Source organism: Nannobrachium achirus (genome assembly GCF_963921795.1).
Source record: "Nannobrachium achirus genome assembly, chromosome: 24".
Classification (NCBI taxonomy): domain Eukaryota; kingdom Metazoa; phylum Chordata; class Actinopteri; order Myctophiformes; family Myctophidae; genus Nannobrachium; species Nannobrachium achirus.
Window position 1 is genome coordinate 19,602,472 of NC_137831.1, and position 26,674 is coordinate 19,629,145.

Here is a 26,674-nt window from a genome sequence, read left to right on the forward strand (position 1 = left end):
ATTTTGTGGGGTCCCCAGATGATTAGCCTAATGTAATTTATTTTTCTCACTCAACGGTAAACAAGCCAACATACATTATAATGTATACAAGGTATCTGCACATTTATGATTTACAATTTAAGGACTTTCAAGACCGTTTTAATACCAAACTGGCCAAACTGTCAAATATTAAGTAAGCAAGAGGCAAACATGCCGATCTACATGCTCACAACGCCTAGCAATGCGAGACGTTGTGGGTCACAGCCTAAAAAGGTTTGAGAACCCCTGGCCTATACCTACCAACACCAGTGGTTCTCAAACCTTTTCATGTCATGCAAGGACCCCCAAATTGACATTATTTTGTCCTCGGTGGGAGACTGGGGCCTGTTTTTTTAAGCGACCACTTGCTCAGCACTTCTTTACCACTTCTTCTAGGAGGAAGAATAGTCAGTCACCTATCATTAACCTCCACATTCTCTCTCTCCCTCGCTCTTCCTGTCTCCTCTGTCCGCTGTGGTCGGGGGCCACAGCTCACCAGCCAGAGAGAAGTCGGTAGTGTGTGCATGCTTGTGTGTATACATTGCCCTCTTGTCTGCCCTGCATCAGACTAAGTACCTCTGACAGCCAACCACAAGCTGGTAACCCATGAGCAAGGTGTGTGTGTGTGTGTGTGTGTGTGTGTGTGTGTGTGTGTGTGTGTGTGTGTGTGTGTGTGTGTGTGTGTGTGTGTGCAGGGGCGTCACAAGGGGTAGGAAAGTGGGACCTAGTTACCAGGGCCCAAGGTGGAGGGGCCCTAGTAACTTTAGATATTGAAAAATAGCAGATATACAAGCTCACAGCGCGGTGAGCTTGTATATCTGCTATTTTTCAATGGTTAACATTCATGCGGGGCCCGCAGTGAATCCTTGTACCCAGGGCCCAGAATTTGGTGTGACGGCCCTGTGTGTGTGTGTGTGTGTGTGTGTGTGTGTGTGTGTGTGTGTGTGTGTGTGTGTGTGTGTGTGTGTGTGTGTGTGTGTGTGCGTGTGCCCGTTTCACCCTTAAAGAGTGCTTTCACAAGGATCCAATGAAAACAAGCCTGCTCTTATTACCTGCAGAATGTAAATACTGTTTCATGTGATTTTCTTCCTGCATAATAGGCTGCATGCAGTTTAAAACAGACCAAGTTGCTATATATGTTTTTAATGCGTTTCTGTTTGCGTAGGCCTAGAGGGAAAAGCAGTGAGTGTTGTGATTTGATTTAAAATACATTTGTATTATTAGGAACACAAATCTAAGTACTGTAAGCCTATTCATTGAACAATGGTAGACCGTTTCACATAAATGATTCATCAACTAACCCAAGACTCTTTCGCTGTATACTCAAAATATATAAGTGCATTATACACCTGACCTGTATAAGAATTGTGCATGTACAGCTTTCTTGACTATGTATTTTAACATTTACTTGCAAAAGTCTTAAACTCAATATGTAATTTATGTCAAAAAGAAACAAAAAAACAGTTGCAACAACAGTGTTATTTATAGTCAGAGTTTAGAAGGCCCTAACTCTAAAGATGCTTTTCATCCCATTTTAATGTGGAACTGCTGCCACCATGTGGCGGTTGAAGGAACAAAATGAATTGCAGATGTTGAGCAGGTAAAACCATAGACATAAAAAGGTAGACGCCTCCTTCGGCTCTGGGGCGTCCATCTTGGAGGATAGGCAATTTCTAAGGCAAGCTTCCTGAATTCTGAAGCACGCTTCCGCGTGTGTCACAGAAGGGAACATTCGGTTGAACTGAAGTCCCGGAAAACATGCGCTGCGATTGGACAGAACTTACTTTGAGTGGCAGCATGCTTTTGGCACTTCCGCACTTCTGCCTATCCAGTTAATGAACTGCAGCGGCGGAAGAGGTATCTTATCTTTTTATATCTGTGGGTAAAATGCATGCATAAAAGACCACACACGCACACATACACACAGCCAAGATAGTTCACTCTCCATGAGCTGAGACAGTAGGCTACCCAATACTGTGAGCACTGTCCACAGATATAAAAAGCAAGATACCCCTTCCGCCGCTGCAGTTCATTGGAGCGACCCGTCAAACTGTATAGGCACAAGCACGCTGCCACTCAAAGTGACTCCTGGCCAATCGCAGCGCATGTTTTCCGGGACTTCGATTCAACCGAATGTTCCCTTCTGTGACACACGTGGAAGCGTGCTTCAGAATTCAGGAAGCTTGCCTTAAAAATTGCCTATCCTCCAAGACGGACGCCCCAGAGCCGAAGGAGGCGTCTACCTTTTTATGTCTATGGCGTTGTCCATCACTTGTTTCTAGTTTATATGAACTAGAGACGGCCAAGTTCGCTCCACACCCAGTGGTCCAGGTCAGCCGTCACGACACGACAGACAGAGATTTGGCTAATCTATAGATAGATGTAAATACACAAATAATATATTTCACATTCAAAATGTACAAACATTGTCTAGAAATGTATTTGAAAATACGTTATGGGCCCTAGGAAGACATTTCACAAATATGCGTTGACATGTTCCACTCTCACACAATTTCAAAGCCATGACTCGATTAGCAATTGTATCTAGCTGGTCAGAATGATTGGTTGGCTACACAAGTTTTGCTTGATTGGCGGCTGCTTCCCCATTGGACGGACCTGTAGATTTTGGCCTCGCTCTGCACTGCTATTGATCATTGGAGTGTGCTGGTGGAGCTGAGTTGGCTGTTTTGTCCTCCCAGTGCACTGGAAGGCAACTCGCCAACTCCCAGTTTGGCACAGGTCTGTGGTGCCACCATCCCGACTCGGGGTGTGTGTGTGTGTGCGTGTGTGTGTGTGTGTGTGTGTATGTGTGTGTGTACACGCGCTCACATGCGCATGTATTCGTATGTTTCTCATACCCCTTCGGTGGTCCTGTATCATCTGCACAAATCTTACCACAGAGCGGTAGATAAAATGTGCTTTGATGCCACAATGTGCACAAATGTGTGTGTTTGGGGAGTGTGTTTACGTGGGCTTGTTGTTGTGTGTGTACAGTGTGTGTGTGTGTGTGTGTGTGTGTGTGTGTGTGTATATGTTTACAGTCACAGTGTGGGCCCGTTTCTAAACAGTGGTCAATAGGTGGTCCTTTGTTGCGTAATCCCACTGTGCCTTTCTGGAAAATGTGAATAGCGATGGAATCACTGACTCAAATTTTGGATCTCATTTTCATGACAAAGCAATTGTCCGGGGACGATGGTGGCGCTCGGTCGGGTATAAAAGGTGGTCTCAGCCTAGTGTCACCTCACACACACACATAACACACACACACACCCCCCCACACACACACACACACACTTACACACACCGCAAGATAAACTGGTCAGATTACAACGATATCCAAGATGGGCAGGGTGAGTGTCCTCACACACACACACAAGTACATAGGCTATACTGTACATACATATAGTGAATAGCAGATGACATTTCCTTTATGTTGTCTATCGTATCACTTTGAGTTACATTCTATGTACTGTATGAACGACTCTCTGCAAATTAAGTTCATATTATGAATTAACCTCAACTTAAACGTTGAGTGTATGTTTGTGTGGTGGGTGGGGGGGTTATCGCTCACGTTGCCTTTTTTCCCCAGATAATCTTCTACGAGGACAAGAACTACCAGGGCCGCAGGTATGCAGTGTTCATTTTGTCGACTAAGACTAAGACTAAAAGACTACAAGATTTTGATATTTTGTCGATAGGACTAGACTAGACTAGTATGCAACTGTGCAATGGAATTAAAGCCAAATACATATTTTAACTTTACATTTGAGAATGGCACATATCTGTTCTTTTCAAATCTTGTTGGTTTAGCACAGAGAGTAGCAGACAGTGTCAGATGTGATTGATACAGTTACTATATTAAATATAAGACAATGACTTATGTGGTTATATTTAGCCTAAGAAAACATGACTAAAAGACTAAGCCTAATCCCAAAAGGCTAATACTAAGACTACAATATTTTGATATTTAGTCGACTAAGACTAGACTAAAACAATTTCAGAAGGCTAAGACAGGACTAAGACTAAATGGTGTGTTATTCAAAAGACCAAGACTAAAGCCCTTTGCACACAGGACAGTTGCATTTTTTCGTTTGCTGCATGAATAAAACGCATTGGATTTGGTGTGCAATGCTGTGCGGAATCGGCGCTGCGGATCCCAAAAGGAGTCATAAAAGGAGTGATGAGTTTTTTTTACCGCATGCGACAAGACGCACGAATCGAACTGGGTTCGATCGAGAGAAAAAAAAAACGCATGGCCGCAGCCACTCGCCGCACGGCCAATTCGGATCCGGTGTGCATGAGGTCGTAGAGAATCATTGTTTTCTTTTTAAAAAGTGAAATTGGCCGTTTTATCCGTACGGATAAACGCGCCTGTGTGCAGAGGGCTTAAGACTAAATCAAAATTTGCTGAAAAATTAACACTGCAGGTATGAGTGCGACAGCGACTGCACGGACTTCCATTCTTACCTGAGTCGCTGCAACTCTATCCGCGTGGAGAATGGGTCCTGGGTGGTCTACGAGAGACCCAACTACATGGGATACCAGTACGTGCTGACCAGGGGAGAGTACCCCGACTACCAGCGCTGGATGGGCCTCAACGACAGACTCAGCTCCTGCAAGATGATCCATGTTGTAAGGCTCAGGGGCGTCACAAGGGGGGGGAAAGTGGGACTGAGTCACTAGGGCCCAAGGTGGAGGGAGGGGGCCTTAATTCTTTTATACTTTAGCTATTGAAAAATAGCAGATATACAAGCTCACAGCGCGGCACCGAGTGCCGCGCTGCGAGCTTGTAGATCTGCTATTTGTTTTGAAAAATCGTGAAAATGCGTGCAAATCTTTGAATAATATGTGTACTTTTTAAGCAAACATTTGAAATTTTTCTTCTGGGGGGGACCAAATACTTATCATTTTGGGGGTCCTTCACATGAAAATGTTCGAGCACCACTGACATAGAAACAGGCTTTTAAGAAAATAGAAGTATAGTGCCGCGCTGTGAGCTTGTAGATCTGCTATTTTTGAAAAATCTTGAACATTTGTGCAAGTCTTTGAATATGTCCCTAGTAAAACAATGGTCTAAAAGGCCACCTTTTCATGATTTAAAAAAAAAGGTGGATTCCCCCACATTTGAGGCCCAATACTCGCATTCATCTATAGTGAGTTTGAGTGCTCCCCTCCTCTCCATAAAATGTCACTGTTCTTCACACCTTCATCATCACAGCTCACCCTTCGTTGTGTCACAATGACACAATTAAGTATAAAACAGGTTTAATTATCAGCCGTCGACGCTGCCCTGTGGCAAAGCAATTTCCTTGTATAACCGTATAGATTCCTAATCCTAACCCCTCCTCTTCCTGACCGACCCGTACACCTACAGGCTACCGGAACCCAGGCAAAGATCCAGATCTTCGCTAAAGACGACTTTGCCGGCCAGGCTTTCGAGGCCACCGAGGAGTGTCCCTCGGTGCTGGAGAAGTTCCACTGGCGGGAGATCCACTCTTGCAAGGTCCTGGGGGGCTGCTGGGTCTTCTACGAACACCCCAACTACAAGGGGCGCCAGTACCTGCTAGAGAAGGGCGAGTACCGCAAGGCGGTGGAGTGGGGCGCGGTCTGCCCCAACGTGCAGTCCTTCAAGAGGCTGACAGAGTAGCTGCCATCGCCCGCCACCGCTCCTGCTCCTGCGTCCATCCATCCAGCCAGCCTCTCCCACGTTGTCACCACATCGTATGACATGCAGACGCCTGGGAGATCCAGAAACGGCCAAATATACTGATACAATAAAAAAGCAAGCAGTTACAGGATATCATTTTGCATGTGGTCATCTATTTCAAACATTTAACATGATCTTTTTTTATTAACCACTTTCAGCCTATTTCGGGTATATCATCATCCTAAATGTGCTAATGCGGGCCGGCGGACGGAACTCTGACGTCACTCAGCTATATAACGTGCTACACCCAAATATGGAGTGTGTTGTCTAACCATCAATGGCATGGCATAATGGCATCAGCCGCAAACAAATTAGTCAGCTCCATTATGGGCACAATAGGGCGCATGCCCATACATGGGTTATGGGCATACAGAGATTGCTGATGTCATCTGTATATTATACTGGTGACATCAGCAATCTCCATATATGGGCATAAGAGACAAGGACTGACAGATATACAGATCTGGCTGTCCAGAGCCACAGATCCAACCGCTATGCCCATCATTTGCATAAGGTACCGACAGACTTAAAACTTGGCACGTGCAGTGGCAAGGATTCGAGGGAGTGCGGTGCCTGCCATCGAGTAGTTTGTTATCCCGTTGTCCAGACCTGCCAATTCAACCAAAATTCCCATATATGGGCATTCCAATATATGGGCATGCTGTATACCATACATGGGCAACTGGCGGCCCGGGGGCCACATGCGGCCCTCACCTTCACTTAATGCGGCCCGCAGGTTAATACCGGAATACTGAATATATTATTGATTTCAGCTGTTACAATTCCAAACATGCTTTAATTCAGTCAGTCTATATTAGTAGCGTAATGACTAGTATAGTAGTATTCAAATGTATATATTTTTTAATGTCCAATGTAGGTATTTGTATTTAGGTTCATAGAGTCAACATGAATATATAACTAAATGTGTTTGAAATTAAATCAAAATGTTACATTTCAGGATTCCAATTAAAAAATAACAAAAAATTCTTCAGGATTCCAATTCAAAAGAAGCAAAAATAGCCGATCTACAAGCTCAAAATGCATCGCAGCGCGATTTTGAGCTTGTAGATCTGCTATTTTTGCTTTTTTTTGTGTGGGATACTATAGTATGAAGTAGCAATATCCAATGTGGCCCTCTGGAGTGAAGGTGGAAATATAGTGGCCCTCGACATCATCAAAGTTGCCCACCCCTGCTGTATACTGATGACAATGGTTCTCAGACTTTTACATTTTCAAGTTCTCCCTTTAACTTGTACAACTCTTTAGACCCCCCAAAGGAACCCAGAGTACACATTGAGAACCACTATATGGTTTATGGGCATAAAAGGGACAGGGGCTGACAGATACAGGTGTCTCCATATGGGCATAAAAGGGACAAGGACTTACAGATACGGATATCTTCATATAAGGGCACAAATGGGACACAGACAGACGGGTACAACGGCCCGCACTCTGAATCCCCCAACACTATGACTGATGTATGTGAGGGCCACTACCTCTAGCAGGCAAAAATACTACTAAATAAAATAAAATAATATAGCCTGTACTCAAGTCAAATACGTTAAATAAATAAGTTCAAAATACATTACCAAAAATGAAAAATCAAACCTCGGTTCGAAGTGAAGCGGTGAACTTTTATTCTATGTGTTCTAGAGCTATGAACTCTGTATATACATTCAGTTCGAAGTGAAGCGGTATGTGTTCTAGAGCTTCAGAATTCTGAATGAATGAATGAATGAATGATTTTATCTGGAGGGCCGAATTGTCATGTGAAGCTTGACCAATCCTCAAAGTATTGGACATTTTTAATCATCCAATCATCAGACCGGGACGGACACTACACACATATTCTGGACGTACGGGACAGATAAAACCTGTTCATTCTGGACTGAAATGACCATATATAGACGTGGGGGACACACATGGGACACACATTTACGGACAGATAAAACCTGTTCATTCTGGACTGAAATGACCATATATGGACGTGGGGGACACACATGGGACACACATTTACGGACAGATAAAACCTGTTCATTCTGGACTGAAATGACCATATATGGACGTGGGGGACACACATGGGACACACAAAGCCACTCCTTGGAAGCGGCTTTCACCGCTTCAAAAAGCAAGAACATCATCAGTTGTGAGCTGCTTCAAAAAGCAAGAACAACATCAGTTGTGAGCTTGTGGATCGTCCATTTTCAGTATTTGTCATAAATAGAGGTTTAAGTGGTTAAAATGGAGCAGAAGGTACAAGCAAAAAACACAGTTGAAGGCCAACTATAAAACATACTCCATTCTTTATTGTTGTAATCATCATAGCTCATAACCAGTGCTCATAATCATAACCTAACAATATATCGATTTTTAATAAGGAAGTATTTACATCAGATCAGAACCTATACTTCATGGTTCAGCACGCCCCATGCAGTAAAGGTGTAGCATGCCTGCGCATACAGCAAAAGGGAAGAAAGACATTTACATTTCAAGACGTAAGAATTGGCCAAAAAGTGCATTTGAAAATATATTTTGGGAGTCTGAAAATACCAAATACATTTTCACAAACATGTTTTGGTCACTCTAGACACTTTTTCCCCCCCTCATATCGGGGCATCCAAAATATTGTTTCTTACACACACGCACGCACACACACACACACGCACACACACACACACACACACACACACACACACACGCACAAACACACACACACACAGTCCTAAACAGGTGTCCATTCAGCCAGTCCTCTTGCATTAAACTGGACGCCCTTCTTCATCGATGAAGCTCAGTTGGGTCATTTGTGTCCCCCACTCTCCTTGGTGCGTGTCCGGCAGAGGGCTATGTGGGGTGACAGGCATGCTGGGGGATTTGAGCAGTGACTGAGGAGGCTGAGGCTCGAACGTCGGCACTCCGATGTCCACCAGCGGTGCGGAGAGGCTTGGGGGAAGCGGACAGATCGCGGGGAACGAGGGGGACGAGGTGAAAGGGTAGAAGTCGGGCGCCGCTGCCACCGCATGCTGCCGAGGTGGGGAGCTGTTGAGTGACGGGGGGGCGGAATAGGGGGAAGAGACCGGCAGAGGGTCTCTCCGGTGTCGGGGCATCAAAAGATCGGGGGAGGGAGCGCTTTGGGGCGGAGAACAGCAAAGGGGGTCAAACTGTCCCGGATCGGGGCTGACGCTCAGGTCCAGCAAGGACCTAGGAGGAGAGAGAGGGCGAGACGGCGCTCCGCAGAGGAGCTCTACGTCGCCGGCGGTTGGGGGCGAGGAGGCCGAGCGTGGAGCGCTCTGGGCGGGGGCGCCGTACGGGGGAGGGGCTGGGGAGCAGCTGTCTGATGTCACGCTCGGGGGCGGGGTCGGTGCGGCGGGCGCCAGGAGGACGGAGGGGTTTTGGAGGAGGGGCCTGAGCAAGCGTGTCATTTCCTGCAGCTCCTGACTGACGGTGGACACCTGGCTAGAGAGAACGTTCATCTGCGGGAAGAGAGGGAGTGGTTGGAGGGTGGGTAGGTAGGTGGACGGATAGATGGACAGACAGATGGACGGATGGATGGATGGATGGATGGATGGATAGACGGATAGACAGATGGACGGATGGACGGATGGACGGATGGATGGATGGATGGATGGACGGACGGATGGATGGACGGACGGACGGACATATGAATAGGAGGATGATAGGAAAAGTCGTTAAAATTACGGAATTACTGAACCAAATCTAATCAAATACAATAGAACGTTTTCAGGCCAAGGACCCCTTAGTTGAGAGAGAGATGAAGCAGGGACCCCCTTATCCTTTTCATAGATTCCATATAGTTTCATCGTTTGACCGCACAATCATCAGTGTATTTTGGACTCATGTCAATTTGTGTTTTCCGATATGTAACCACTTGAACCGTCAATACTTAATAAACTTGACCTTTCACTCTGTACTTGGTCTGCTCTTTTCCCCCTCTACACCAAACCCCTTTGCCGAAAATAGCTCACAACCCCTCGCGCTGCAAGGCATTGTGAGCTTGTAGATCTGCCATTTTCGGCTAACGTACTCAGAATATGGACACTAGGGTTCAAGTGGTTAATATAAAAAAAGGAGAAAAACCTTTCTATCACTTGAAGGACCCCCTGTAGTAACTCTGAGGACCCCCTGTTGAAGACCCATGCAATAGAATGAAATCAAACAGAATCCTGTCCACACATGTGGAAAGAAGGCTTTGGTGTGGTAGATTTAAAACAAACAGGACGGCCAGCACAATCCAACTCCACGAGACATCACACAAACAGAAGTGCTTCCATGTTGCCAACAGAAAAAGATTCTAAAGCTTAACTGACCACAAGTCAGCCAGAGTGTTCTAGCATTGGTGGTCAACATCAGTCAGCAGATCAACTGGTGCAGCTCTGATTTCCCCAGTTCTATTTGCTGACATCAGGAAATGACGCCTCAGGGTTCAGGGGTAGTTGGAACCTTCAGCATGTCGGCATAATGCTGACATTAAAGGTGTATTCAGTGATCTTGAAAGTGGCCGGGGGTCATCTAGTCCCTTACTGGCCTTACAGCATGGAAATGTTTATTTTTTTATAGATTTTTTAGACCATTATAATGTTCTCGTTTCGATCTTTAGACCCAATCACTGAATATCGCTAGGCCTACGTCTCCAGCTTCAGGATATGTATGATACTGATTTACTACCAGACTGTGGCATTTTATGAGTTCAGTAGTTTACAATCTAGGCATTTAGCAGACGTTCTTAATTCAGAGCGACTGTGGTTCTGAAAACTTTTATCTTGACCATCATAACTAAACATCATAACACAACTACGGCCATACTCTACCCTGATTGGTCGAGGACTGGCTGGCCACCTCTGAAAACCGAATCTAGCTATGCTCGCAACACAGGCCATGGTGGAAGTCCTTATATGGTCAGCACACATTATAGTGAGGAGAATGAATGGAAAATGTACCAATTATATTTTTATTATTATTTGAATGAAATACAATCATTGAATATACCTTTAACTACTTTTAACCTGGCATCCCTATTTTGGGTATGTCATCATAGGAGAACATTTTCAAAATCTTTCCAAAGAAAGATTGCCTATTTTGTACAAGCTCTCAAAGCATTGTGTTGCGAAGTGTTGGGAGCTTCTACATCGGCTGTGTTTGCGCAACACCGTCGAACAACGAAGATTAAAATAGGGCTTAAGTCAATGGGGGTAGTATGGTGGTTACCTCCAGTGATGCCTTACCTCATGCTTTAGCTTGGATATAGCTTGCATCGTCTCAGTCTCCTCAAGGGACCCTGTGGAGCCACACACACACACACACACACACACACACACACACACACACACACACACACACACACACACACACACACACACACACACACACACACACACACACACACACACACACACACACACACACACACACACACACACACACACACACACTATACATCATAAATGTTAAAAACGTAAGTTGTTGTTACTTATCCGCCATCATGCCATCTAGGCTGTCGGATATATTTAGATGTTCAATTCAAAACTGTATATTATCCACTTTATAGACTGGAACTGGATCAACACTATTAGTGTATTTAGGAACACTGCTCTCAATGGGGACGTTATCTCTTTTACAGTAAAAGCCAGGTTACACATACTTCCCACCAGACAAAACCACTACAACTGGTTTCCGTCTACAGTAACTATCCATGTACATATGTGCAGTTTCAACTCTTTGTTATTTACTGCTCTTTCCTGAAAAAAAAAAAAAAAAATCTGCAAATGCATTTTTTCCACAGGTTACTTTCCCTGTTTTGCCTTTCTAATTGTTATGCAGAATGGAGCGTATTTTTGCAGAAACTCGCAAATGTTAAGGAACCACTCCATTCGAAGTCAGAGAAGGTCATAAAAATAGCAAAAAATAGCAAAAATAGCTGATCTACAAGCTCAGTGTTCTGCAAATCTCGCCAATGGCAGGACGTGTGAAGTTTTGTTACAGAAACCATGTAACTAACACATTCTGAATGGATGCTACAGGTATGTCTCTCATAACAAAGGACATATCCAACACACATTCCTGTGTCAAACATATTCTCTGTACTTTTGTAAGTAAAAGACTATATTTCATTTTGCATCCAAAGAGCATCAATCTTCATTGTCTATGTTCTATATGCCTATCTTGTTGTTTATCATCCTGAAACCATTGTTTCTGCTAATACACCAGATGTTGTCAAAGGTTCCAAATCAGTTTCCATCCTTGAAGTGGTCTGCACCTTCAACTCTAGTTTAGAGAAAGCTTTTATGACAAAAAATAAATACCAGACGCTCATTGATGCCTTCACAACGCTAGGTTATAGGTGCAATCTACCTGTTTTTGTCTTTGGCAGCCTAGGACATGTCCATAGGTTGGCCATGGGATGCCAAAAAAGCAGCTAAACAGCTTGCAAAAGTCTGTGCACTCTCTTCTATCATTGGTAGCTGTTGAATATTGGCAAAGACACGGTTTACTTATACCCCTGAAGGGTGTTTGGGTATTTGTCCAGGAAATACTGACTGTAAAGTAGTATGTCAATATTTGTGTCATTGTATTGTCTCTTATGTGGACATAAATAAGTTTGTGCGTGCGTGCGTGCGTGCGTGCGTGCGTGCGTGCGTGCGTGCGTGCGTGCGTGCGTGTGTGCGTGCATGTGTTTTTACCTGAACAGGGGCTGGGAAGGAGGCTATGAGTGACACTGGGACTGAAGTCAAACTTCTGAGCTGAAGCACTTCGGCCATCTGCCTCAATCCCATCTACATACCTAGAGAGAGAGAGAGAGAGAGAGAGCATAGGTTGGAGGTTGACAAATGGATGAAGACACGTACATAATAACTTCAGACATTATGATCCACAACAAATTTGTATCTCAGTGAGAAATTGGGGCCATAGGGTCATTGAACATCTCTAAACGTTCCTTGTCTGAAAATAATTAGATCCCTGGAGACTTTATAGCATTCATATCGTCACTGTCAGTCAGAAACCTCGTATCTCCAAGTTCTCAAATATGTATTTTTTTCAGCAAAGTAAAGTCCTGCTTTATCATCCAAGATTGTCTCACAAAACTAGGGAAAATAGCAGATCTACACGCACACAACGCCTCGTGGTGCGAGGCGTTGTGTGCTTGTAGATCGGCTATTTTTACTACTTTAAATCCTTTTTAAAATGATCAATACAAAACTAAGGATTTTGGACATACAAGGTTTCCACCCGACAACGACGATATACAAAGTGAGAACAGCAAAATCACACACAGCTCCGCACACGCGCACACACACACACACACACACACAAATCACTAACGCCATCTCTTAAACAAAACAAGATATTGCTTCTTCAAATCCCCATTTTACCAGGACACCCATGCAGAAAAACAAGCGAGCCAAAAACAATTCATCAGGGATTTGCCACTGTCACCGCGGACGGTTACCACAATATAAGATGGATATCAAATGGAATAATAAAAACAACAGCTAAAGGTGTTACTTGAGTATTTCCAATTTCCAATGCATTTACTTCTACTCCACTACATCTTGGATCCAAATATTGTACTTTTACTCTACTACATTTATTTGAAAACTAGTTTGAGTTCTAGTTACTTTGCAGATTAATTAATTAATAAATTATAATATTAAAAACATACATTTACTACATTAGCCCTATTTTATACCTACAGTAGGCTATTTGAAAATAGCTGATCTACAAGCTCACAACACGTCAAGATGCGACGAGTTGTGAGCAATGAGCATGTAGATCTGCTATTTTCAAACATTCTGTACTTTTACTTTTTGGTACATTAAGTACATTTTGATGCCAACACTTTCATACTTTTACGCAAGTACATTTTGAGTACTTTTTTCACCACTCCCCTCAGGGGTGTCGCACCAAATTCTGGGCCCTTGGTACAAGAATTCACATTTTGTGAGTGCCGCGCTGCAAGCTTGTAGATCTGCTATTTTTGAAAAATATTCAAGTCTTTGAATATTTCAAATCCTTCCTAAGGTTTTTTGAAAAACCTATGTTTCCATGTCAGTTGTGCTCACACGTTTTCATGTGAAGGACCCCCAAAATGATATGTATTTGGCCACGGAACCCCATCTCTAAATATGTAGTTCCAGGGACCCCCAAGAAGCAAAATGTGAGTTACAAATGTTCACTTAAAAATACATATATTCAAAGATTTGCACACATTTTCACAACTTGTCAAAATAGCAGCTCTACAAGCTCGCAGCGCAGCACTCTGTGCCACGCTGTGAGCTTGTATATATCTGCTATTTTTCAATAGTTAAAGTATAAAATAATTAAGGTCCCTAGTAACTAAGTCCCACTTCCCCCCCCCCCTTGTGACGCCCCTGTCTGCCCTTACCGGGGACTGAGGTCCTGGGGCACGCAGGTGACGCTGACGGCGGGTATCTGCAGGGTGGACGGCCGGGCCAGGGGGGCCTGGGTGGGTTGGTGGTGTTGGTGGTGTTCGTGGAAGGGCAGGCGGAAGGGCCGCGGGGGAAGAAGGGGAGAGCGCAGCGGGGAGCGCAAGGGGGAGCTGAGGCCGCGCCCCAGCCGACTGAGCGGGGCGATCTTGGGGAGCGGGGAACACTCGCCCTCCGAACCCGAGCCGCCCGAGCACTCGTCGTCCTCTTTGATGATGGGAAGTTTCTTCACGATTCCGCCGTTGATCTCCGACTCCGCCTGAGAAAGGGGGAGGGGGCAGAGGAAGAGAGTGAACATGTAAAGAAAATTAGAAAGAGAGAAAGAACAAATACCCTAAAGTCAATAATGAACGGTTGCAACACGATCGTCAAAAATATCGATTTATCGAAAGGTATCGATTTTGAATATCTATACTATAATTTTGCGAATGTCTGTCTGAGTGAGTGTCTGTCTGTCTGAGTGTCTGTCTGTCACAGCGTTTCTCCTCAGTGGCTGGAGCAATTGATCTGAAATCGCATCACCATTAGCATATGAACACACCTGACATAACTGTGAAGCCTGTTTGTCACTTTCACAAATCATATGCTGTATATTAGCATTTTTATGGTGTAACTACTCTATTCTGCATCTAGCATGAGGCATATCTATTCTGCATCTAGCATGGGGCAACATGTTTAACCAGCTCTGTGTGTGTGTGTACGTGTGTGTGCGTGCGTGTGTGTGTGTGTGGGGGGGGGTGGGCGGGGGTGTTGGCTGGCCCTCTTTCAGATGTTGTCATGTAGATCGGTACACAGTATCTCTGTAGCCTTTAAACGAAACGGGTATTTCTTACATTGATGCTCCTACATATTATCATGCAAGCACCAGAAAGTTACTTTCATCCCTCATATACTGTGTGCACAGTGCACACCCCATAACCCACACACTGCACATCATTTCGGAGCTCATATCTTTGAACGGGTAAGGACTAGTAGTATTGATTTTCAATATGACTTTTCCATAGTATCGATAATATCGATACTCAGTTTTTACCACTCTCGTTGGTTTACACCAACGTTACTTTTATGTGTATCCTTCCTTTTATGTGTATCCTTCCTACTTTGGCTTATTCCTAGTTATTTTAAAGGCCTATTTGTAAAGTGCACTTACCATCTATCGCAAGAAGTTCAGTATTTTTCTTTAAATAAAAATATATTTTTTTGCACTAGAATCCCCGCGGTTGCGTGGTATCGAAAATTGTATTGAGTGTCGAAAATTTTTCAAAATATCGTATCGAAGTTAGAAATCTAGTATCGTGACAACAGCCCACTTCCTTGTTTTTGGAACGATGGCCTCACATTGCAGTGTACGACAACGGACTCCAGACCACCTCCGGAGGCGGCCTCGGTTACGGTGCGTTGATGCGTTTCGGGGAACGGTACGCAGCCTTCACCTAATTACAACATCTGCCAAGTGGACTCCAGTTTGCACCCGTGACCGCAGTGTGAACTCGCCCTTACTTTCTATACTTGTGTCCATAAAAGAGACATGAATACAGGAACAAACAGTTCCTTCTTATCCCTTCTGCTAGTAGAATGTGTCTTCTACAGTACGTTCTAAAAATAATATATGTTCTTTCCCATCCCACAGAATGATGTGATTGCATCACTTCAGAACAAACTGAGCTCACACACACACACACACACACACACACACACACACACACACACACACACACACACACACACACACACACACACACACACACACACACACACACACACACACACACACACACACACACACACACACACACACGATAATGTATCTTAACACAGAGAGGGGGAGAGAGAGAGAGATAAGATAGAGAAGGAAAGTGTGAAAAACAGCAGAAGCGTGAAATAGGACATCAGATAATAGTGGGGAAAAACAAATGTGTCCATGTATTCTTTTCTGCTTGTCCAGCAGATGGCACAATGGAGCCACTCTTGACATCGCTGGGAGCCAGCTATAGCCTACCATTCACAACAGCAGCAATGTGGAACAGAAGCCCATTCATTTCACAGTGGCGCTTCCATTCAAAAATAATGCAATAACAAGACGCATAGACTGTTACAAACCCAGTCAGACCTGCGGTTCATCCAAAAGCTCACCATTTCAAAAAAACTAATTCCATCCAATTCCATTATTTTACTTTACATTTTTTCTCTCCCCCTCTCTCTCTCTGTTGTTATCGCTCCTCCTCCTCAAGCTTGATCTACCCCTTCATTTGTTTTCCTCTCCTCCTCCCCTCACTCCATCCAGTTCAACGTGCACATGGCAGGGGGTATTTTTAGATCACAGGGGTCTAATTTTAGACGCGGCTTCCCTCAGGGAAGTGCAGTGAAAAGGAACTATAATGACTTTTGCTGTGTGTGTGTGTGTGTGTGTGTGTGTGTGTGTGTGTGTGTGTGTGTGTGTGTGTGTGTGTGTGTGTGTGTGTGTGTGTGTGTGTGTGTGCATGTGGTGTGTGTGCGTGTGTGCACACGTGCCATCCTTAATGTTGTGCAGCATGGCGGGGCTTCAGTGAACATTGCGGCGCATGTTGGATGCAGGAGCACGCTGGCTGGAAGTGTATGCATGACACGTGCATGCCTCTGTGCAAGAGAGAGACGCTGCACAGAGGCTGTAAATGTGTAGTGTACATTCATGTGTGCAATCAGAGTGAGCGATGGTTGTCGCAAGTAGCCTACAGTATACAAGACGTGCAGTGCAAGAACATGCACAGTACAGTATGTGTGTGTGTGTGTGTGTGTGTGTGTGTGTGTGTGTGTGTGTGTGTGTGTGTGTGTGTGTGTGTACGCGCACAGCACGTGTGTCGGTGTGTGTGTCTTTGCAAGTAGCCTATACTATGTTAAGTGCAGGAACATGCACAGTGTGTGTGTGTGTGTGTGTGTGTGTGTGTGTGTGTGTGTGTGTGTGTGTGTGTGTGTGTGTCTGTGGACACGTGTATGTAAATATACCTCAGGAGCTGCCTAGGGAGACCACAACTTTCTCCACTTCTCCTCCCCCCTCCCCCTCCCCCTCCATCCCTGTTTCTTCCCCTATGATATTTTTATCCCGTCTCCATCTCTCCCATCTGTTTACTTTTCTATATTTATCGGGCCAAAGGCTCCATTTTGAGACCCCCGCGAGGGAAGACACAGAGGCAGGGACAACCCCCCCCCCCCCCCCCCCCCACCCCCACCCTCCCCTCCCCTCCATTCCAAAAGCGCTATTTATAGTTCCACGGCACGCTGGCAGGAGCTCTGGACTGCTGCTGTTACATGTAATGGGGCTATGCGGGTTGAGCGTGCGTGTGTGTGTGTGTGTATTAATATGTGTGTGTAATAGCATGTATGTACATGGCCGTGCAGAGAATGTTAGAGAGGCAGGGGCTGAAATTCCTAAAAGGGCCTTTTGGTGAAAATGTTGAAAATAGCAGACCTCCAAGCTCACAACGCGTCGCAGTTGTGAGCTTGGAGGTCGGCTATTTTCAGTTCTTGATACCACACAAAACTAAACATAAAAAAGGCAATACTGGAGATGTGGCGTAACGGCATGGATTTCTACACGGAGAGGGCAATTCTTCTTTCAACATAAGATTCAAGAAGCATTCAAGTTCAGGAGAGTTTGGACAAGGCAATTCTCTTGAATTGGGTGCTGCCTTCATGTATGCCATGAAAAGATAGCCTCGTAAACCAGTCTCTCTTCCTGCCTTCATTCGAATGCGAGCAGGAACTGAAGATGGGAGGAGTCAGTTTACTAGGCTAATGAAAAGAGGGCATTTGCATTTCTTTCACCATAGTGAAAACTGCATTCATGGTCTGGAGAGGACACTTTTTACAGGCGGATAAAAGGGCAGGGGCTCAAGCCCCCTTTCATTGCATTTCTTTCAACATAGTGAAAAATGCATTCATGGTCTGGAGAGGGCACCTTTTACAGACGGATAAAAGGGTAGGGGCTCAAGCCCCCTTTCATGTCTATGTGTGCACGTGCCTGTGTGGATCACTGTGTGCTATGTGAACGCATGGCCGCACACAAGGTTGATTTGCTGTCTGTTTGGTCACAGTGTGACACCTTGCCGCAACATGAGCATTAGTTCTCATGAAGCCTTTACAGTATGTTAATGTTGCATGAGTGAATTACATCCCATATTACACCAACCAGACACACCTCTCTACTTGTGTCCCTGACACATAGGCCACATTTGAGGACAAATGCTGGTCATTAATCTAGTTGATTGGGGTCGTCATGTCAAATTGGGAACAAATTAGATTTGACCGTGTGTTTGTGTATGTATGTACTGTATGTTTGTACCGTATGTATGCATGATTAGTATGCATATACTCAACTGTATACAGTATGCATGTACAGTATGCATGCATGTATGTATGTATGTATGTATGTATGTACTGTATGTACTGTATGTACTGTATGTATGTATGTAGCCCTGAAACATGATGACGTACGACCGTCATGGATGAGGATTTACCCGAGTTGGTGGAGGTGAATTCGGCAGCCTATAGCCTACACAAACATTCAGATTTCACAAACAAAGTGCTTTATAAAGTCTCAAACCTGTCTAAATACTGTCCGGCAAATGTATCCTATTATAAATTTAAAACATCTAAGCATAATAGCTTGCTGCTTAGCAGAAATAGAAATAAAATATAAGAAAATATATATTTTTAAAATATATATTTATGAACGGAAATGCCAGCTTCCGATACTCAGATTTCAGCAGGTGTAGTTCCAGACTCTATATTATAGCATTTGTGTGGAATAGTTGTTTGGCTATGCAAAGCTAAATGTCCACCATATGACATGTCCAGAAGAGGGACACTGGGGTTCACGTGGTTTAGGGCTAGAATAGGGCACTGTTAGGTAATGGTGTACTGGTGATGATCTATAGCTAGAGATTAGGCCTAACAAAATAATATGTTGGTTTCCGGTTGGCGACCGACCCTATTAAATACGTGCGACCCAGATGATTTTATTGGCATTTGGAGTGAAAATAAAAAAATAAATAAAATTAAGTCAAAATCCGACCGAGTCGATTAAAAACGTCTTACAAAAAATATATTTGGTGCGACCACATTCGCGAAGTTTAATCAAAGTTTTCTTTCGTCTAAAATATCATGTGCGCAAATGTTTTGTTTTACTATTCATGCGTCATTGCCTTCATCGCAAGGAGACGGCGGCGCACAACATAAACAGCAGCACATGCATGTCCTCCTCCAGCCATCGTCTGCCCGTGCAAACCACCTCCTAAAATAATTCGACTGACTACTAAAACGTTTGCAGACATAATTAAGGAGGTGAAACAGTGCCGATGTCAGTTTTCATCTGCAGCCCAACGTAACGATTGGAAGTTATTGCTCTACTTAGCTTGGGTATCCGCTATAGATGCGGTGGACGGGCCGCTTTTGGACGTTTCGTCCGGGATTTTTCGGGCACGGAGGGGGTCCGCGGGGGTCCCCGAGCGTGGGGGACCCTCCGGGGACCCCCTGGGAGCCGGCCCCGTCCCTCGCGGACCCCCTGGGGCCGAGCTGTGGCCTTTTACTAACATGCGGCTACATGCGAGCATCTCCGCCGTCTGCTGCTGCGAGACTGCACTCTCGCCTATCCAGGGAGTGCACAGAATTTTGGAGAGGCATGGGCTGACATTTCTAAAAGGGCCTTTTCAGACGGATAAAAATTAAGGGCTCAAGCCCCTTTTGCTGTATGTGCGCAGGTGCCTGGCGACTGCGCATCTCATTACAGACTGATCATTTCAATCCCACCGTTTCTTTGCAAAAACACATTTCTTTTAGAAAACATTTGTATTCTTGTTTGTCCCAGTTTTATTGTTTTTAATGTGTAAATATGAACCATTTAATGATTTAGAAATTGGTAACTCAGGAAAACATAATATATTAAAAAGAAGCATAATCGATCATTGCCATAGGAAAAAAAAAAAGAAAAAAAAACTACCTACCCATCCTTCCCATGAGGAAATAAAATAAAATTCCTTGCTACCCATCATGCCCACAAAAAAATAAAAATAAAAAATAAAATAAAATAAATTCCCTACCTACTCAGCCCTAAAATTACAGCCAACCGGAAACCAAAGTTTTATTTTGTTAGGCCTTAGGGCAGGAGTGGGCAACTATATTTCCACATTCTCTCCAGAGGGCCAGAGGGTAAAAATTTTAAAGAGGGCCAGAGGGTCAAAATTTGAAAAAGATAGCCGATCTACAAGCTCAAAACGCGTCACGATGCGACACGTTTTGAGCTTGTAGATCAGCTATTTTTGCTATTTTTTAATTGGAATCCGGGATTATTTTTAGGTATTTTAATTGGATTCCTAAGAAGTAACATTTTTATTTAATTTCATATGACTGTTCTTATGCCAACTTTTTAAACTTAAAGCTATACTGTGTAAGTTGCTCAACAGCTCTATAGCAAACCTCGGTCGCGTCCGCGTCTTTCGGCCGTTTTTCGCCGCGGACCGGGCCTCACAACCCCCGCGTCTGCCTCCACCTCGCCGAGATCTATCTTTAGAGGGGTCCCTGGTTCCTGTGCGTTCAGACATTCCGGATAAACGACTTCTTCACCCATGCTTCACCGTTCACTCGAGTATAGAGACACACGGGAGACTACAAATACGGCCGCCCTAGCGACCCCACTTCAAGATGCGCTGTGATTGGCCGGCAGTGTATAACCCTCGCTGTGATTGGCCGGTAGTGATGACGCAATTTTGCCGCGAAATTCTCCCCCCCTCACGGCTCATAGAAAACATATAAAGAGAAGGCTTTTGAAGCTGAAAATAACGGAGTGGGTGTTCTAAAACTTTAGCGATTTAACAGTTAGGACAATTTTAAGATTTGTTTTATAAAAAAAGTTACATGGTATAACTTTAAATTCAAATACATTGGACATAAAAAAGACTTGTGCTAAGTGATTAAGCTACTAATATAGACTGGTGTAATTAAAGTGAGTCATGTTTGCATGGTTGGAATTGTAACAGAAATAAATAATATATCAGTATTCCAAAATTAACCTGCAGGCCATTGGGCCGCCAGTTGCCCATGTATGGATTAGGGAATGAATCTCATCCAGGGGGGAAAAAAGTCCCCTCAAGCACAGCAGAACATGTTTGTGTGTGTGTGTTGTATTGAAGTGGGCTATGCCGCCAGGCGCCAGAGCCACTCATCATCACAGAACAGTGACTTGATATTCAAGGACCCCAGATGTTGTTGTTGTTGCTGCTGTTGAAAGTGTGCTTATTTTAGGCGTCACGTTGTTGGACTAACAACAACTGGTCCAAGTGTGGGAGTTCAGGGACATTGTCAGGTGCATAGAAATGGAGGCTGGCTTGTCAGTGATAATGAGGCATAGTTCAGCATGTTGCCGAATAGAGGAGACGTGTCTTCAGGCTGTTCCAATAAGTCTGAGCAGGGGTGTCACAGCAATCTGGGCCCTGGGTGGGTACAAGGATTCACTCACATTTTGTGCTTTAACTATAGAAAAATAGCAGAGTGCCGCGCTGCGAGCTTGTGGATCTGCTATTTTTGAAAAATCGTGAAAATTTGCGCAAGTCTTTGAAAATTTAATTTTTTTTTTAAAACGTATGTTTCTATGTCAGTGGTGCTCAAACCTTTTCATGTGATGGACCCCCAAAATGATATGTATTTGGCCACGGACCTCCATCTCAAAATATTTAGTTCCAGGGACCCCCCCAGAAGATTTTAGTTACAAATGTTCGCTTAAAAAATACATCTAATATATTCAAAGATTTGCACACTATAGCACATCTACAAGCTCGCAGCACGGCACTCGGTGCCACGCGGTGAGCTTGTATAGCTGCTGCTTTTTCAATAGCTTAAGTATAAATAATTAAGCCCCCTCCACCTTGGGCCCTAGTAACTCAGTCCCACTCCCCCCCCCCATCTTGTGACGCCCCTGAGTCTGAGTTCACCTGTACGTCAGCTTGAGATGCCAGTGAAATCATACCCACTGGTGCAGTGTCAACGTGTATTTATGGGTAATACTTTGACACGCTACTAATAATAAGATGACGACTCTGTGGTTAACCACATGAACACTAGCGTACCTATTCTGGGGGTGGGGGGAGATCAGTGCAAGTATAGAGCCCTGGAATGTGTAGGGTTTAATGGTTCAATATTACTCAACATTTCAACAAATGAAAACAACAACAGACTTATGAAGATCTGTTTCCTGAGGTGGTTAAACATCATAACATAAAAAAAACAAAAAAAACATTCACCCTCATTTACTGTAACAGTGGTACAAAGGTTTAAAGAACTAAACAAAAACTAAAAAGAATACAAACATGATAAAAATTGCTTGGCTTTCTGTGACTGCATGACAACATGTGGTGCCACGGTCGGAATGCAGGCATATTCCACACTGCAGGCATATTACACACTGCAGAACAGCCTCGGAAACAAGAAACAAACAACAACAACAACAACAAAATGTTTCTACTTCACGCCACAGTGATTCTATTGTTGTCACAATAGTACCAATCTGGGAAGCCATCGGCAAAAAATCTGTCTTGACAGATTAGAGAACTGTACAATCCCACAGGGTTTATGATAAACAACAAACCTACTCTTGAATGAGATATTGCAGACTTTTCTATTGAGTGGTGTACAATATAAAATAACCTCTCACTGTACTTAATATTGTCGGTGATAGATAGAGAAGCTGGTTAACACACATAAATGGCCACTCTACACCAGAAAAACCTTGTAGTCCATTGTGGAAGACTGTTCTAAATGGTTTTAAGTTTTACTTTTGTGACTCCCTCTGCTAGGATATACAGTAGTTGTTGTCAGCCAGTTGTCATCTATAATTAATCCCATTGTGTCTATTGATTGTGAAACTGCTAATACACATGCCGAAGAAGGGCATCTAGTACAATTAAAAAGTCAACTTGGACTGTTGTTGTCCTTGTCTTACTTTTATAACTTAATGATGCGAAGGAGTGTAATGACGAAGCGAGTTCGGGGGAGTGTTCTGGAGGTTGCGTGCGCTCACGTGGTCGGGACCTGCGCATCCCGCCCCCTATACAATATATAGGTAGACCTGCCTGTAGGTAAGGTATTGTTGCGCAAGCTACTGCCCCGCCACCACCCCAGCTCCACCGTAGGTTCTGTGTTAGACCCCGCGGGGGGTCTCGGGTAATTGCCTGCAGAGATATGTTAAGCCCACGACGTACACAGCCATACATGTACTTCGCCGTACATGGTACACGTGTGATCGTGGGCCTGCAGGAAATGACCCGAATACAGAATCCATCGCCAAGTTATGCTCCTGCCTAAGTTGCCATAGATGCCTGTTCTTATTCCTAGGCTGTTGGTATGCTGCGGCCTTAGTATAGTATCACAGTATACATGTCATGCATTTGTCGCTCTCCTGCTGCCGTTAGTATGCCTAGTGTATGCTGCTGCCTTTATGTATCGTGCTGCTGCCTTCATATCTTGCTGATGTTTATATGCTATGTTGCTGCTGCCATTCTTGTCAATAAAGTATAATCTAACCTAAAGAACGCTCCCCTGAACTGTATTAACAAAGGATCCAGCACTCAGTGTTCTGACTTTAATGAGTGCATTGTATCTTATTTTCGATTAGCATCTGGGGATTCCAGTGTATAAAACAAAATGTATAACAAATTATATCTTGGCAATGTTTAGGGCAAGCCATTTGAATCTTTTCAGAGTCTATTGGTGTCCTTATAGCACTGTTGAGGGTTCATAATTCGTAATTCTGCCTTACTATGACAAACAGCTAAAGGTCATGACTATGCAATTCCAACTTCAAATCAAAAGAAATTACCCCCGTAAATGTCGAATATATTTTCCACTCCATTGCCAACAACAGTTTTGGGGAGACAGAAGATAAACATCGCTGCACATGCAGTAGCTGGCTGCTATGTGGCTTTCTTGAGTAGTGCTGGGGGTTGTGAGGTGTAGTAGTTTGAGCATGGTTTATATACTTGGCAGCATAACATTTCTACAGGCTAGTGTCGAGGGACCTACGGATGATGGATCTGAGCATCTGACCAGGGGCAATCAGGTGGCCAGACCCGCCTCAATGATAGCTATGATTGATTGGTAGCCACTCATTATGCAGGAGCCTGGTGCCAAAGTGTTTCCTCGTTAGCATTGACAATGCTTGCACAATTCACCCTTTGTTAGCCTTCTGGTTGGTCCCTGACTGACCAACCAGCAGGCTCTATCTGCCTTGTCCCGCCCTGGTTCCGCCTTTTTTATCTTGAATTTGCTAAAACATAATCTTAGGAGAAATAAAAACATTTAAAAACATGCTGAGACACTATACTGCCACTGAGCAGCTCCATTTTACTAAAACCAAGTTTGAAATTAGAATTGAACACACAGAATAACAATACAAACCAACTGAATTAAAATGGTAGTGGATGGAGTGTCCCACCGAATGTCCCACCAAGACACAGCAACCAATGGGTGTGAAGAAGTGCGGGACAGCGGGCGGGACTTGACAAAGGGAGAATTATTCTGAAACCTCTGAATCTTTCCTAATTTTGCCATGTCTGTTTCTGTTTTGTATGGATAGTATTTCAATACACCGATTGAGTGTGCATGTACATTCCTTCCCGAAAGTTAAGGACAACACATTTCTTCAGTGATCTTTCGCCAGCCTAATCTTCGGCACCAAAAGTCTCCCAAAAAAGAAAGTCCATAAATCCTCTATTCAATAAAAAAAATATATAAAAAATGCATCATTTACCATTTTTTATTGTGAGCATACCCCTCAGTTGAAGTTATAATTTGCAATAAATCGATTCATTTTGTTCATTTAAGCTCAAGTTGCACATTAATGTTATTGTAGGAAATACCATATTTTGTTATTTGCAGCTGAACTACTGTTAAAATGACCAGTGTCCACCTGTAAGTGCACTATTAATTTCAAACAGTATTTAGTTTCAATAAATGAACCAAGTACATTTTACTGGGTTCAAACACAACACAACACAACACAAAATGGTCATTAATTCATTCTGATGCGTTTATAAACTTCTCTCTTACAGTATATATGCCTCCTTCCAATAAAAACCTGGTACTCGCTACAGTTGAAACAAATAAAAGCCCGGGAACTATTAGAGGATTTATGACGTTAACATTTGTACCAGACAAGGGATACAGCATGCCTTGCAGCAGCACCGCTAGCATGCAATGCAATGCCTGCCTACCTCGGCATTGTGTCCCTCCCGCAGGTTGTATGTGAGGTCATGCTGGATCTCGGTGATGAACTTCTGGGCATAGTCTGGGTAGAGACAGAGGACCTCGCGGAGGCCCTTCAGGCTGATGTACTGGAGGTCACAGTAGGTCAGGGCCTTGACACAGGCGTTGGTCTTTATCACCTCCTCCTGGGTCAGACAGTCTGAGCCGATCAAGTCACCTCGACCTGGAGCGCAAGAGAGAGAAAGCTCTTACTGAAGATCAGCGCGTTCCCGGGTGCAAGACGTGCTCAACCACAATATATATATATTTTAAAGATTTGTTTTGGGGCTTTTATGCTATTATTGATAGAACAGTAGACTGACTGGAAATGGAGAGAGAGATTGGGAGTGACACGCAGCAACGGTCGGTGGGATCGGGACTCGAACCCGTGACACACTGTCAGGCATCAGAGCCTAAGTGGTATGTGCCTGGACCGGTAGGCCAGCGGGCACCCCCACGGACAACAACTTTAACAGAGGAATATTTAGGTTACAGGGTAGTTTTTTTTAGTGTCAAATAAGCCACACACAGAATTGTCTTTCTCATCAATATCAATATCAAGAGGGTTTTTTTTTTTTCACTCGAAATACTAAATGTTAGTGCATGTGGCATGTTCTGCAAGACTGGCAACAGAAGCAATACAATATACACAAGATAATAATAGAGATGATACTGGATAAATAAGTAAATATTGTAAGAAGAATAAGCAAGATAAAGGGTACAAAGGGGCTGTACAAAGACAACCCTAGAAGCAATATAATGGGGATGTGCAAAAAAGGGATGGGATAATTTATAATCAGATTTTAGATACAATATTATACATAAATACATCAGTTCGCTTATTTATAGGAGGCATATCAAGTATGCTTAATTGTGTGCATTATAGCGCAAGTAACAGCATGTTTATTTATTATTTTGTTTGCCTTTTTTTGCTTTTGTTTCCTGTCCTTGTCCTCGTCCAGGGCTCTGACAGCCACAGGGGGAATACAAACCTATTCATTGCATGACCCGTGACTCACATTATTATATACCACATCACATTGTAACACCCACGTGTGTTTGCGACTGCATTTGCTCAACCCGTTTAATTTCAAGGACCCCACAAGGGTCCCTATGAATCATTTAGCTGGTGACCCCCTGGGACCCCTCCAAGGATCCCTGGGGGTCATCAGACACCATGTTAAAAGCAGTACAGTAGTTGCACACCAAAACACATGAAACA

The 26,674-nt window shown here is 43.9% G+C and overlaps 2 protein-coding genes across 2 annotated transcripts in view; one reads left to right on the forward strand and one right to left on the reverse strand.

Moving 5' to 3' along the window:
• Positions 1 to 3,359: 3,359 nt before the first annotated feature.
• Positions 3,360 to 5,665, forward strand: crygs1 (crystallin, gamma S1; the record flags this gene model as incomplete). The annotated part of the gene is made up of 4 exons (XM_080720393.1): positions 3,360 to 3,368; positions 3,608 to 3,645; positions 4,446 to 4,650; positions 5,393 to 5,665. The coding sequence occupies 4 exons, from the start codon at positions 3,360 to 3,362 to the stop codon at positions 5,663 to 5,665; spliced, it is 525 nt and encodes a 174-aa protein (XP_080576519.1).
• Positions 5,666 to 8,481: 2,816 nt separating this feature from the next.
• Positions 8,482 to 26,674, reverse strand: part of LOC308280131 (voltage-gated delayed rectifier potassium channel KCNH8-like) — a gene marked incomplete at both ends in the record, with an annotated part of 88,248 nt that continues 70,055 nt past the window's right edge. The window contains 5 exons of the mRNA XM_080720394.1: positions 8,482 to 9,195; positions 10,966 to 11,018; positions 12,421 to 12,521; positions 14,124 to 14,443; positions 25,422 to 25,636. Coding sequence (XP_080576520.1) covers positions 8,482 to 9,195; positions 10,966 to 11,018; positions 12,421 to 12,521; positions 14,124 to 14,443; positions 25,422 to 25,636 — 1,403 coding nt within the window. The remainder of the gene's footprint in view (positions 9,196 to 10,965; positions 11,019 to 12,420; positions 12,522 to 14,123; positions 14,444 to 25,421; positions 25,637 to 26,674) is intronic.